The 14,513-nt window shown below is 36.8% G+C and overlaps 2 protein-coding genes across 3 annotated transcripts; one reads left to right on the top strand and one right to left on the bottom strand.

The window, feature by feature from the left end:
- The first annotated feature begins 2,657 nt into the window (after nt 1–2,657).
- On the top strand, nt 2,658–7,339 carry LOC105967352 (uncharacterized). 2 transcript variants are annotated; one of them, XM_088817706.1, is made up of 7 exons: nt 2,658–3,178; nt 4,646–4,705; nt 4,819–4,901; nt 6,018–6,082; nt 6,173–6,236; nt 6,392–6,462; nt 6,922–7,339. In XM_088817706.1, exons 1-7 carry the CDS (start codon nt 2,905–2,907, stop codon nt 7,010–7,012), a joined length of 708 nt encoding a protein of 235 aa, XP_088673832.1. In that variant the 5' UTR covers nt 2,658–2,904; the 3' UTR covers nt 7,013–7,339. The 2 variants fall into 2 exon arrangements, with proteins under 2 accessions (XP_088673832.1, XP_088673834.1); XM_088817708.1 differs by having other exon boundaries at nt 2,776–3,178; nt 6,173–6,206.
- Nucleotides 7,340–7,611: 272 nt separating this feature from the next.
- On the bottom strand, nt 7,612–8,772 carry LOC105967350 (uncharacterized). Its single transcript, XM_012991951.2, has 2 exons — nt 8,516–8,772; nt 7,612–8,413 (listed from the first exon to the last, which is right to left on the bottom strand). Exons 1-2 carry the CDS (start codon nt 8,573–8,575, stop codon nt 7,808–7,810), a joined length of 666 nt encoding a protein of 221 aa, XP_012847405.2. The 5' UTR covers nt 8,576–8,772; the 3' UTR covers nt 7,612–7,807.
- Nucleotides 8,773–14,513: the final 5,741 nt, after the last annotated feature.

The raw sequence follows: 14,513 nt of genomic DNA, 5'->3' as shown, positions 1-14,513 counted from the left end.
ATATCTCACGATCCTAACGATCAATTACTAGTACTTGTAATAACTGTAAGGACTACATCTATGCTTGTGACAAAGGGGCAAAGATATAGAATGCCAAGTTGTTTTATCATTAATACGAATAAAGGTTCGTCTATTACAATAATAAATACGAAAGACCACAGCCACATGTTGGCTTGTTGGTCACCTACTCTAACAATACGCAACGGTAATATATTTTTTTTTTCATGTAATAGACAGTTCATGTGATTATGCATACGAGCATATTCAATTAATCGCGAACCTTAATCGCTTCCGTTCGAACAAGCATGCATTTTAATAATTGAACTCAAAATTAAATTACTACTAATGAATCGAAACAAATTATAATCGGGTCAACGCACCGAGTGGCGGGGTATACGCCCGGTCTCGATACGAGGAATTCACATTGAAAAAAATAATATGGTCTTCTACTCAGTAGAATTAGTATTTCAAATAGATGCGACCCTCGATGTTATTTTGAAGGGAAAATGGCAAATAATCCATGACAAGTCCACTTAATTAAAAAAAAAGGTCACGATCATTCGAAATACTAGTTGCATTAAGAGGGTGTTTGGCTAAGCTTATTTTAAACAGCTGATAAGCTCTTACGTCTGATAAGATGTTTTAAGAGGTGATAAGCTGTTACATCTTATTTTTAGGATTAATTTTTAGAGTGTTTGGATAATGAGCTTATTTCCTATTTTTACTCATTATTAGATCTTCAATAAAAATGTGGGGTAGAGGTATTTTTTTTAGAAAGATCTTATTTCCTCTGCAACAGTTTATTTAAAAAAAAAAATAGATCTTTTGTTAAAAAATCACCAAACACTTTGGAAGTGCTTATAAGCTCTAAAACATCTTATAAGCTTCTTTTAACATCTTATAAACTTAGCCAAACACTCTCTAAGTGGAAGACCAACTAAAAGAAGACTACAAAAGAAAAAAAACTCTTTTTCTAATTAGAAAAAAAGGTTGCGACTATTCTCGGATTTTTCAAATACAAGAATCGAAACCGACCCATGCAAACTCCGGTTCAGTTCTGGGTCCAGGTCGGTTCCTGGTCAGACCCGACCTGTGGGCGTGTCCACCTCATTGCGAAGAATTTGAATGATGAAGTTTTGTGGGTTTGTGAAAGATGAAAGATATAGGTTTTCTTTGCATTTTTGAATATGAAGAAGATGAGTATTTGGTCTTGTGTTATTTGTGGTTGGGTTTTTGTGACTTTGAGTTTGTGGCTTTGTATCATTTTGTGGGTTTTTTTAACAAGTAAGGGTATTAAATATCTTTAAATTGACTAATTTAATATAGTCTTCCACCCAGTAGAACTAATATTTCAAATAGCTGCAGCCCTAAGTGTTATTTTGAAGGGAAAATAGCAAAGAATCCATGACAAGTCCACTTAACTAAAAAAAAAAGGTCGCCGACTATTCGAAATACTAGTTACATTAAGTGGAAAACCAACTAAAAGAAGACTACAAAAAATATTATTTTTCTAATTGGAAAACCTTAAAATTACTAATATGCCCATTAATTATATTTTTCTTGTTTTGTTGTTTGGCAAGACCAAAAGACAAGTTATTTTGCGAAACCCAAAAAGAAAAAAGAAAAAAAAAATGTAGCAAGACTAGACACAATAAAACCCTTCACCATCAAAGTCGTTAGAGTAAAACCAGCCACGCCGAAACCGAGCAATCATTTATAATCACCAGAACAAATCGCCCAGCACCAACGCCCAAGTAATTTCAACAATTAAGGTTTCAGATATCTAAAATTTTGAAAAAATCCAAAGGGTTTTTTTTTTTTGTATCAATCGATCTTTTTCGAAGTTTCTTCTTTTTTTTTCTTTTTTTTTTCTTTTTTTCTTTTTTTTTTGTCAAAATGTCATTAAGAAGTCTCCATGAGCACATACTTGTTTCATTATGTTGAAGAAATCGACAATTTAACGATACAATGAATGACTTGTTACTATTCTTAATGATAGTAAGATGTCGATATTTGATTGTTTTTTTTTTTTTTTTTTTAAATGTTTCAGGGTTCTTTCTTCTGTTTTATCCCTCGTTTGCCATGTTCACCAATTTGCTGTTAAAATACTAAAAACATATATAAAATAAGACAAATGTATGATTTCTAACCCTTAAATGCAACTATGATGAAAATGCACCTAAGTAACACATAAATGATTGTCACAATGCTCGATTCTTAGCTTAAAAATAGACGTGAATAAGTGTAGATTTTTTACAATTAACATAACCCTAACGACCAAACTGGACGTTGGTTGTGGTGCTTCATGCGCACTTTGAGAGTGAAATTAAAACAACACTAATAAAATTAAAATGACATTTAACATTTCAATTTGTGGGAAACAATGGAAAGGAAATCAAATTGTAACCAAACATGACACTCTTTGTTAGGGATGGCAACTTCAACCTGCCTCAATGAGTACTCAGCCCCGGATTCACCAGAGTAATTCCCGTCCCTGTTAGCTAGTGGGGTGAACATGAATTTTAATTTTCGTATCCGTTGCGGCGCCGTACCGGCGTTGCTTGTATAGTTTACATGTTTCTATTAATTTTATATACTATTTATATGATAAAATTAATTTTTTAATTTATTATAAATAAATCATTTGTAAAAAAAAAAAAGAAAAAAAAAATGGAATCAAGGTCGAATTTCAGGGGTGCCATGGACCCAAGAGTTTGGGCCGGCCCAATGAAAGTCCCCATTTTGTAGCAACCCTTTTATTTTCTTAAATAATGCTTTGGGGAAAAAGAAAAACAAAATAAAATGAAAGAAAAATAGAAAAAGAAATCATCACTTCTGTTCGTGGATACCATTTCTTCAGAAATTCATTTTTTCATATTTTGTAAATTAATCGAAGATTCGGAAATGGCAGCTATGAAGTTCACAGGTAGTACAATGATGCTCGCTCGCTCGGTATTCCGTCCCACACTTCACCCCCAAATACCCCTCCGTTTATTCCGGACGAATCTGCCGCCGGTCACTGGTTTTGGTGCTTTCCGGTGCGCGGCGACGAAATCCGGCGGCCAGGAGAAGAAGTCTCCGGCTCGGCTTGCGGAGGTTCAGCGGCTCTTGTATCAAGCCGAGGAGCGCTACAAAGCTGCTGGAGGTGGTGTCGAGCCGATTCCCAAAATAACGCTAGGTAAATTCAATTTATTTTTTGAAATTATTTTTTAATTTGACGTGTTTAATAATTATTTTTCGATTCCGATTTCAGTTGTTTGGACACTATATTGAATTAGATTTTGATTGTTGATGATTGGTAGCACTAAAAGTTCGATTGAACCACTTTTTATGTGTATACACTATGCAGTTAATTCTCTTCATAAGAATCGCCGATCGTTTTAATTTCATTAAGGTGTGTTAAATAATGTTAGGCTTCTGAAATAGTATTTGTAGTGATTTTATGAAATAGACAACATTTTACAGAAGAAGCGAACCGACTCGATTGGTCCTTGTTTAGTCTGTTGTTTTTCTACTGCTCTTTAAGATCTGAACCCTTCACGAATGACATCGTTGGTTCTTAAAACATCATCGATTTGCTTATTCCTTACTTCATCGGTTGAGGTGATTAATATCAAGGCCTCGTTTGGCTGGGGAGATTAGCCATGATTAACTAAATAATAAGGCTGGCAAGATAAGATTAGCCAAGACAAGATTAAATAATCTAATGAAACCCAATTATTTTATGGAGCTTGCAACGTCCAACAAAAAAAACTCATTAGAAGGCAAGATAAGCCAAGATAAGACAAGATAAGCCATGATTATATAATTTTGGCGGGTCGACCCGGCAATTTATTGGGGATACCAAACATCAAATTAAGTCCAACTATTTAGTTAATCTGGCTTATCTTGGCAACCAAACGGGGCCTAAGACTTTGTTTGATGTCTGGTATCCCCAATAGCTTGCCGGGTCGACCCGTAAATATTATGTTATCGTGGTTTATCTTGCCTTCTAGGCATGTTTTTTATTGGATCACTGAAGGTCCAATAATATAATTGGGTTTCATTAGATTATTTAATCTTATCTTGGCAACCAAACGAGGCCTGAGGATACATGTTACATCTTGCCTCCTTGACTTGGTTAATCTGTAGTTTTCCTGTCTTCTTCTTGTCATCCCATTTAAAAATTTCTTAAGGAGCGACGGCTGTTTTCTTGCTGGCTTAGGATCAATATTGAAGGGCGATAAATTTATTAATGTATTTCCTGTTCAATTGTATGTAAATACTTTCCCCATAGAAAATCGTGAGACAAAATCTCGGATCTTCGAAGTTTCTCCGCATACATTATTGGACCATTAGAATGAAGATCGGTCTTCTTATTTTTGTATAAACAACTGTTAGTAATATATAAGTGGATCTTAGGCTCCGCGACTTGGCAATTGTTGACTCCTGCAAAACTCATTATTTGTAGAATAATTCGTTGGACTCTCTGATTCTTTATCTAACTTTTGCGATTCAGTTGTAGCAAACTATCTAGTTCTTTTACTGTTCTAAAACGTAGATGCAATTTCACGGTTTTATTCTTGAACTTTTAGTCGATTGGAATGAATAGGCAATGTTTTGTTCTTACACAGACCGTTTATCAACTTGTATTTTGCGTGTGCAGAACATGTTACCATAGGCTATGCAAGGAGTGGTGGGCCCGGGGGCCAGAATGTCAACAAAGGTATGTGGTGCCTCGTTGTCCCCCCCCCCCCCCCCCCCCCCCCCTTTTTTTTTTTCTCCATTTTCGTTTATTTGAGCTGATGTGTTTGTCTGTTGATATTTTTCGTCATGCAGTAAACACCAAGGTGGACATGCGGTTTAATGTAAAAAATGCCGATTGGTTAAACGAAAGAGTGAGAGAGCGAATCATGCAAATGGTGAGATAATGTTTTCTTAAATTTCTATTTTCCTTGCTTAATTGTTTGCTATGGTCGAAACTTGAAACTAGACTCCATCTACTATTTTCCAATGGCGATGGAGTTTTTGGAATTATTAATAAAACCGTAAGAAGGAACAAATGGCTTTCTTATCTGAAACGGTATCTTGAAACCATGCTAGTGGAACAGATTGCGTTATTTCTTAGGCTAGGCTAAGGACTTGTATATTTATAAGGTAACACTGTAGAACAAGGTGTTCTGTGCTGTCAAGTGATAACCTTACTAGCGAGTTTAAGGTGTTGTATTCGCTGTACTAAGAAATTTATGACTTCTTCGTGCTCTTAATTTTAATAGTACCTTCCGGATTGTATATCCGTTCTCTGCTTTAAATCATTTTAAATATTCTTCTTCTCTGCTTATCCTCCAACTTCATTTGATTTGTTATGGCTCAAATATTGATTTGTTACACACACACACACACACACACACACACACACACACAAACACACAATTGTATCCAGACCGTATCGCACATCATATAAATATTGGGAGATGAGAAAAATACAGTTTTCATCCTCTAGTTTGCTCCAATTTCACATTTGGTCCCCCATGTTCACGAAAAGCACATTTGGTCCCTCATGTTTAAAATTCAACACTTTTAGTCCTTTTCGTCAATTTTCCGTTAAAACTAATGGAATCAAACGTGTTCCCATCACTCTGTAACTGACGGACTAACGGTAAATTGACGGAAATATCCAAAAGTGTCAAATTATTAAAACATAAGGGAACAAATGTGTTTTTTGTGAACATGGGGACCAGATGTGAAATCATTGCATACTTGAGGGATGAAAACTGTAAATTTCCCATTGGGAGATACTTAGCTTGTGTCCATGTTGTAGTGCATCTTAGTTTAATTGTTTAATCTTTCTTTGAAAATATTAATGTTAGCATTTCTTAATGTCAAATTTATGGAGAAACAATCGACGAGATTCGTATCATGGTTTAATGTTTACTAGAGTTCGAAGCTGTAACTAAGTCTCTGTATGTAATATTTGCAGTGTAGTCTATCTGAGTCGTAAAGTTATTTTTAACTTAATTTGTGACATCACTTGGCAGGAGAAGAACCGGATCAACAGGGATGGCGAAATTGTGATTTCTTCAACAAAGACTAGAACTCAAAAGTAAGCACCGACCGGCCAACTACTTCTTCTATTGCGATTTCAGTTTATATTGTGCTTGACCTATAATTCTTTACGTCTCGTTGTCTTCAGGGGTAACGTCGATGACGCACTGGCAAAATTACAGGTATTCACTTACCAAAAAAAGAAATTACAGGTACATGTGGATAATTAAAATGCATTTCTGTGTTAATAGTTTCTATGTGGCTAGAAAACATGTGGGCTCTACCATCATCTCTCGTAGGAATGCCATGAACAATTTATTTTGTTTTGAGCAATTTTGATCATTTTTTTTGTTAATGAATTAACCAGGCAATCATCGATGCTGCGTCGTATGTCCCTCCACCTCCTTCAGCAGAGACTGTTAAAAAGATTGCCAAGTTGTAAGAAAACTCGTTAATTATCACATTACATGCTAACTTTTGTCGTCTACATCACACACACACACACACACACACACACACACACACACACACACACACACACACACACACACACACTACCTTGTGATTCAATAATCATTACTAGACAAATTACGGCCAGCCCCCCTAGGTAAGCTCAAATTACGAAAACCCCCCTCTTGTTTGGATAATTAAAACCACCTACCTCAAATATGTATTGTCTTATAAAACAACCCCTCCTTCAGTAGGTAAATTTGACACAGTAAGGGTGGACGTGTAAGACAATATATTGTTGAGCAGTGGTTGTAATTACCCAAACGTAAGGGTTTTTTTCGTAATTTGAGCATACATCAGGGGGTGGCCGTAATTTGCCTTCATTTTTACGATAAAACCTTGAGCCAAGGTTGTCAAGGATTGAGTCTCTGTTTTGTGACCTCATAGGTCAGCAATTTCGGAGAATAAAAGATTGGACAGTAAGAAAGCCCTATCGCAAAAGAAAGCAGTACGAAGAAGCAGAGATGGTTGGGACTAAACACGAAAGCATTAGTCTCTGATGTTCCTGCGTTTAAAACCAGTTAACGAGTTGTCTCATAGAACTTTTTACAAACTAGGTTTGTTATTGTCTATTTGACTTGGCAACTTACTCGAGATGTTTTTTTTTTCTATTTTGGGAAGTTTTTGCTTGTTGCCTACTTAATAAGTTGAAAATAGTCTCGATTTGAAATTATTCGTTGGTTGTTAGGTCACGAGTACAAACTTGGCTTGAATATTTGTTATAGCAAATGAAACTATTTATACCAGATTAGGGTTGTAAAACAAAGCGAATTATTCGATACACGATTCAAGATTGTTCACTAAAGATTTATTTCAGCTTGATCGTTTTGTCTACATAACGAAAGCAAGCTTGAACATATATTTTCGTTCGATTGGCTAGAGCTTGAACTCAATTAGAAAAAAAAAAAAAGAACAGTAAAATACGTAAAAAATCAGAATACTTGAGTTCCATTCGTGCTCGGTTCGTTTAAAGCTCGGTTAGTTGGAACTTGACTGAATTGTTTATCAAATCAAGTTAAATCACGCAAATCTTGATAAAAAAAAATTCAAATAAGGTTGAACAATTATGCGTTCGGGTTTGGCTCAATTCGTTTACACCTCTATATCAAATGCACTTGCAAAAAGCTTCGAACAATACACATATAAACACGCACGACACACACACACACACCAAAAAAAAGTGATCTCTATACAATGAAAAAATGAAGAAAAAAGCAAAAATTATACTACATCTAAAAGTCAAATCCAAAACCATATCTACAAACAAGATAGTTCATTTCCGAATGACGAATTCTTCACCGGAGTGCCGATCAATCCGTTTGATCCACCTGCTCTCCCTCTTCGCTTCGCCGGAGTTCCCACCTACCGCTCCAACATGAGCAACATCCAAACCATCCCCCACCGGAAGAAACACCGACCGCACAATCCTCGACTTCCCTTCAAGCACGCTCCGCCACCTGAAACCACCACCATAGGCCGCCCTCGAGGCGGCAGCGGCGTTCTTGCACACCAAAACCGCCCCTCTACGGCCCAAGTCAGCTGCCCTTATAATTCTCGCAAAATCATTATCCCCACCACAATCCACAACCAGAAAATCAATCCCTTGTAATCCTTCGATAACTTCTTCCGGCTCACCCACTAGCATCTCGTAATCCGACTGCCCCGATTGGCTCATGGATTCCACATACTCCGCCCTCGATTCTTCATCGGGTACTATGCAGATGTGTCTTCCTTTAGTGTGGTGGGCTGCTACCGCTAACCCGATGCTGACTAGGATAGCGCCGCCCCGGGCCCACGTCTCGACTATTACTTCCGCGTTCCATCCGGCCGCCATCGCTGAAATAAGCTCCGCTACACTCGATCCATGTAAAAGCTCACACTGCACACATACACATATATTACATATCATGAAATTAAATTCAATGAATTATTATTGGAAGTACCCTTTTTTCAATTTTAGTTATGAATAATATATACTCACCGATTTTACGGTATCAATGTATGCTTTTGAGGCGGTTTCCGGGGACCAAACTAGCTTCATTTTTTCTTCTTTAAATTCTTTTTGTTCTTCAATTGCTCAAATTGGTGAAAAATGATAATGGATGTGTGTGTGTGTGTGTGTGAAATTTGGGGTTTTAAGAGAGAGAAAATGTAATGTCAAAAGCGTTGACAAAATGTATCCAACGTGTGGATTTGCATTGAACTGGTTTCATGTGTGTATTGAAAAACAATAGAATAGAATATGATATCTAGCAAATATTTGATGCCGGGGTTGCTTGATAAGTAGGTAATCTGACGATGCGGCAATTAATTGATCGAGTAAATTACAAGAATAGGACAAAGCGTATGTATGTATGTATTGGTTTGGTTGCTTTGTCTCTTGATTAATTTTCATACGTGGCAATGATTGTGAGATCCCTATTGTTTTGCCACTTGCTATCTTCTCATTAGTCATTACTTATTCTTTTTGTATTCAGATTTTTCTCATCACTTACATCATCACACGTATGCCTCGTTTTTCCTACTGCAACGCGGTTTATTAATTTATATATTTTTAATATTCTATTATTATTATTATTATTATTGCTACTACTATTATTATTATTATTATTATTATTATTATTATTATTATTATTATTATTATTATTATTATTATTATTATTATTATTATTATTATTATTATTATTATTATTATTATAATTATTATTATTATTATTATTATTATTATTATTATTATTATTATTATTATTATTATTATAATTATTATTATTATTATTATAATTATTATTATTATTATTATTATTATTATTATTATTATTATTATTATTATTATTATTATTATTATTATTATTATTATTACTATTTTTTTTTTAATTTTGTCTTGAAACACATTTTTAGGGTAAATAATGTCCACTCCTGAAGTAATGTTAAATTACGGAACCCCGTGTTTGGATAATTAGAAGTTTACAACAATCCCTTCAACTATGAATCTTCTTACACGTCCACTTTTATGGTGTCAAATTAAACAAAATCTTTTAAATTTCGTGAAATGTTACTCGTTTTGTGCAAAAATGCATTTTTTCATGCACCATAATTTGATGTTTACAAGCCAAGAGACATCTTATGATCATCTTGTTTTAAAATGTTGAGTTGGAATGGGGTAAAATAGGTATAAACTCGAGAATATTATACATATTTTTGTAGATTCCACTAAATTTGACATCGTAGGAGCGAACATGTAAGAAGATTCATATATAGTTGAGGGTAGTTGCAATCACCCAAACATAAGGGGTTTTTTTTGCCGATTTCGATCTGAATAATTTCGATTTCTGTCGATTCCGATCCGAATAATTTCGAACCCCTGTCGATAGATAAAATAGGATGACTTATTTAGTTTAAAAATATAACTGTTTGCAAGTTTATTTGCATTTAGAGTGAGTGATATTTTTCTTCTACAAATGAGTGATTTGGTTGCGTCGCTGATTCCACGATTAGTAGCTATTGGTTGTAATACCTACACGCAAGTGCACGTATCGTATAAGTAATAAAGTCAAATTTTAAGTCCAAGTATCGACCCTACAGAGAATATTTAATTATCTAATTCAAGACTCTAAATTCTACCAATTATTATCAAGCCCAACCTACAATGTTGAAAGATGATTAATAAACTAAATTAAACTAAAGCAATTAAAACAAATTAAAAATACAAGAGCACGAAAGCAATTAAAAACGAAGATTTAATCAGAGAAAGCAATCCTAGGGTTTTATTCTCCCCCATATGTGATTATTAATCCCCCGATTCCTTCAATTATGCAAGTAATTAACTCGGATTATTAACCTGAGATGCTAAATTAATCATAACCCACTTCCACGTGTATTACGGTTCTAATAATCTAAATTCAATTACTGTATTCCTATGCAATTATGTCTAAAACACAACATTAAGCATAAATCTCAATAAGGGCTACCTAAGAGATTAACTATACTCCTATGTTAATACCACAAAGGCTCTTCTACCACAGTTCTAGTTATTAACCCCATCTTCCGATTCATGCGATTAACAATAACATAAAAGCACTATCACAGTTCTAATTATTAACCCGATCTTCCGATTCATGCGATTAACAATAACCTAAAAGCGCATAAAGTGATCAAGTTCATGCACTTAATAAAACAAGTAGAAGAAATAAATAATCCGAAATTAAAACTTGCATCATAGAATTGGGTTCATAAATCCCACATAGGGTTCGAAATAAAAGATTTAGCTACTCATGATTAAAGTAAAAAACAAAATTAAAATAATTCATAGAAGATAAATCTATGCTTGGAGTCTTCAAATCCTTCGTCTTCACTATTGCTTCTTTGCTCTTGAAATTGCGTAAAAAGACCGATCCCCCAATTGTGTGCTTGAATTGGTCTTATATAGGGTGGAAAACTTGGAGAAGAAGGTAGTTTCCTTGTGCAATTAGAATTCCTTTGTTGTGCCTCTACGCGTTCTCGGACGGCCGTCTGGATTTGCAGTTTAAAGTCCAGACGACCGTCTCAATTTCAGAGACTTTGTTCTTCCCAGGAAAATATTCAGACGGCCGTTTGAATTCCAAGTGTATTTCTCGGACAGCCGCCTGGGCTCTTGTTCTTCAGATTTTTGACTTCTTCACCTTTTGCCAATATTTCCTCCTAAATTGCAGTTTGACCCTCTATTTATCCAATTCTTCACTTTGTACCTAAAACACAATAAATCAACACTTTAACCACCAATTATCAATAAAATACGCCAAAAGCTCTAATTAATAGATATGATTATGTGTAAAAATATACACTTAACAGTAGCATTGAGTGAATCCACTACCACCGGTTGAGTGATTACAGATGATTTATATATTCCTTATCTTTTACATTGCTGGTTTCGACCCGCATCAAAACATTTAAAGCTTGTCTGTAGCATTATGTATAAGTTCAATATTCTCAATCATCTGCATGACTTTCTTGAAGCCTCCTTTTAACTTAATTGAAACCTGTAGCATTATGTATAAGTTCAATATTCTCAATCATCTGCATGACTTTCTTGAAGCCTCCTTTTAACTTAATTGAAACCCATCCCTCAATATCCATGTTGCGGTTGTTGGTAATCGACCTACTCTAACAACAATGTCCTTTACCAAGTTCTCATTTTGAAAATACTAATCTAGGTAGTTCAATATCCTGAATGGTAATTGAGGATCATGCATGTTAATATGCATTTGTGAAATTCGATCCATAGACATAGCTTTAGGCGGATCTAATTAAAGCCCATGAATATAAAGGCGGTGATGGCGTATCAACGTAAACCATATGAGACATAAATGGACATATAGGTGGAGGCGGATGACGAACAAGAGGTGCATTGGAGTTTGCCCACGTATGAAGGATCTAGAGCCAACTCTCGGTTGAGGTGCACGGCTTCCACTGCGACATATATCAATGTTATCCTAATACGGTTTAAAACATTTCTAATCATGTCTTCCACCATGGTTGTGATGGTAAAAACCATCTCCTCTAGATTGCGGTTTATTATTATTTCTTTTAAAAGAATAAGATCCTCCTCTCTAACTTAGATTGCGGTTTATTATTATTTCTAGATCCCTTAGCAGAATCACTGGACGTTTTTCACTTAGGCGGGGGTGCTTCAACAGTAGCACCTAACACGAGTGATGCATGAGATAAGCTAGCATTAGCTGGTATGTTGCTTTGACTTGAAGTGCCACCACCACACTTCATAGACCACTTTCGTCTGGAGACCACATGGATCGATTTTCAATTTGGGGCTGAGATGCTCGCATTACTTTTTTTATGTGAAGATGAAGACCTACTATGAGGGTCGGTACTGAGATTACGGAGGCCCCAAGTATAATTTTAGAAAAACTCTATTATAAACTTGTTATTTTATAAGTAACGGATGTATGTATTTCACTAATACTCATATCCGGTGTTCCTTGGTTTGTTTATAAGTGATATCGTACTCCGATTTATATTTCTACACCTCCTCAAATGACGGTTGGAATTGATTTAGTTACATGGTTAGAAGTAACCCTCTATAACACTATTCTATATACCTTCTGGAAGGTGAATACAAATAAGAGAGGTTATAGGAAGTTCATAGAGATCTATAAAATTTTTTGACAACTTACTATATGATAGAAGGAGAATAATTGGAGAGAAGAGAGAATCATTATCTCTCACGTTTATTGTGATATATATATTACATGTGTGAAACCCTAACCCTTTACACAAGGGAACTAGGAGATATACATACCAATAATACAATATTTATCTATAATATATATGTAAATAAATATATGGTTAATATAAATAAATATACGGCTAATATACCCCCGCAGTCGAAACGGGAGATGGGCGAACGTGAAGACTGGAGACGAATTCTCGAAAGAGAGGGGCCGGAAGTCCTTTGGTGAAGACGTCAGCGAACTGATGTGCGGACGGGACGTGGAGGACACGAACATGTCCCAAGGCGACTTTGTCCCGGACAAAGTGTATGTCAAGTTCCACGTGTTTGGTGCGCGCATGTTGAACCGGATTGCTCGACATATAGACAGCACTGATATTGTCGCAATAGACAATGGTTGCTTTCGTCGGTGGACAAAGTAGTTCGGTCAGGAGGTTACGTACCCATGTCGTTTCAGCAACGGCATTAGCTACAGCCCGGTATTCGGCCTCCGCACTTGAGCGAGAAATTGTCACTTGCCGTTTGGAAGACCAAGAGATAAGGTTGTCTCCTAGAAAGACACAATAGCCCGAGGTGGAGCGACGAGTGTCAGGGCATCCACCCCAATCGGCATCTGAGTACGCAATAAGAGACATGTCTCTAGAGCGGTAGAAGTGAAGCGTGTAGTCAAGAGTGCCGCGAAGATATCGCAGGATTCTTTTGAGGGCTGCCATGTGACTTTCTTTGGGATCATGCATGAAAAGGCAGATTTGGTGCACGGCATAAGAGATGTCTGGCCGTGTGAAGGTGAGATATTGAAGAGCGCCGACAAGGCTCCGGTAGAGAGAAGGGTCGGCGACAGGGGGGCCGGAGTTGGCAGAGAGCTTTGTTTTGGTATCTGCTGGGGTGAGGCACGGGTTGCATGAAGTCATCTTAGCACGTTCAAGGATCTCCTCGGCATATTTACGTTGAGAGAGGACCATCCCTTCGGACGAGCGCGTAACAGAAATGCCAAGGAAGTAGTGTAGGGGGCCGAGGTCCTTCATAGCAAATTCTTGGTGGAGTTTGGTAATGATGGACTGAAGAGTGGCTGCGCTGGAAGCTGTCAGAACTATGTCGTCAACGTACAATAAGAGGTAAGCAACTGTAGAGCCCGTGCGATACACAAAGAGGGAGGTGTCCGATTTGCACTCGATAAATCCAAGAGAGGTGATGTAGCCGGCAAATCTCTTGTACCACGCACGTGGTGCCTGTTTGAGACCATAAAGAGCCTTTCGAAGACGACATACATGAGTGGGACGAGTAGGGTCGACAAAGCCAGGTGGTTGTTCGCAGTACACGGTTTCAGAGAGATTGCCGTGGAGGAATGCATTCTTAACGTCGAGTTGATGGACCGGCCAGGAGTGAGAGGTGGCAATGCTGAGAACTGTCCGAACAGTTGCTGGTTTGACCACCGGACTGAATGTTTCTTCGAAATCAATGCCAGGGCGTTGATCAAAACCGCGAACAACCCATCGTGCTTTATACCGTTCCAATGAACCATCAGCCTTCAATTTCTGCTTATATAACCACTTGCCACTGATAACATTAGTAGAAGGGGGGCGGGGCACAATATCCCATGTGTTATTTTTAATCAAAGCAGTATATTCCTCAAGCATGGCCATACGCCAGTTTGGATCAAGGAGGGCATGGCGATATGTAGTGGGAGTTGGGGATGAGGTAGACACGGTAAGGGAAAAGGGGATTTTGGGCTTGTGAATACCGGCCTTGCTGCGTG

The sequence above is a fragment of the Erythranthe guttata genome, chromosome 5, assembly GCF_056151865.1.
Source record: "Erythranthe guttata isolate IM_541 chromosome 5, IM_541, whole genome shotgun sequence".
NCBI classification, from domain to species: domain Eukaryota; kingdom Viridiplantae; phylum Streptophyta; class Magnoliopsida; order Lamiales; family Phrymaceae; genus Erythranthe; species Erythranthe guttata.
This window is presented reverse-complemented; position numbering and strand designations above follow the sequence as displayed.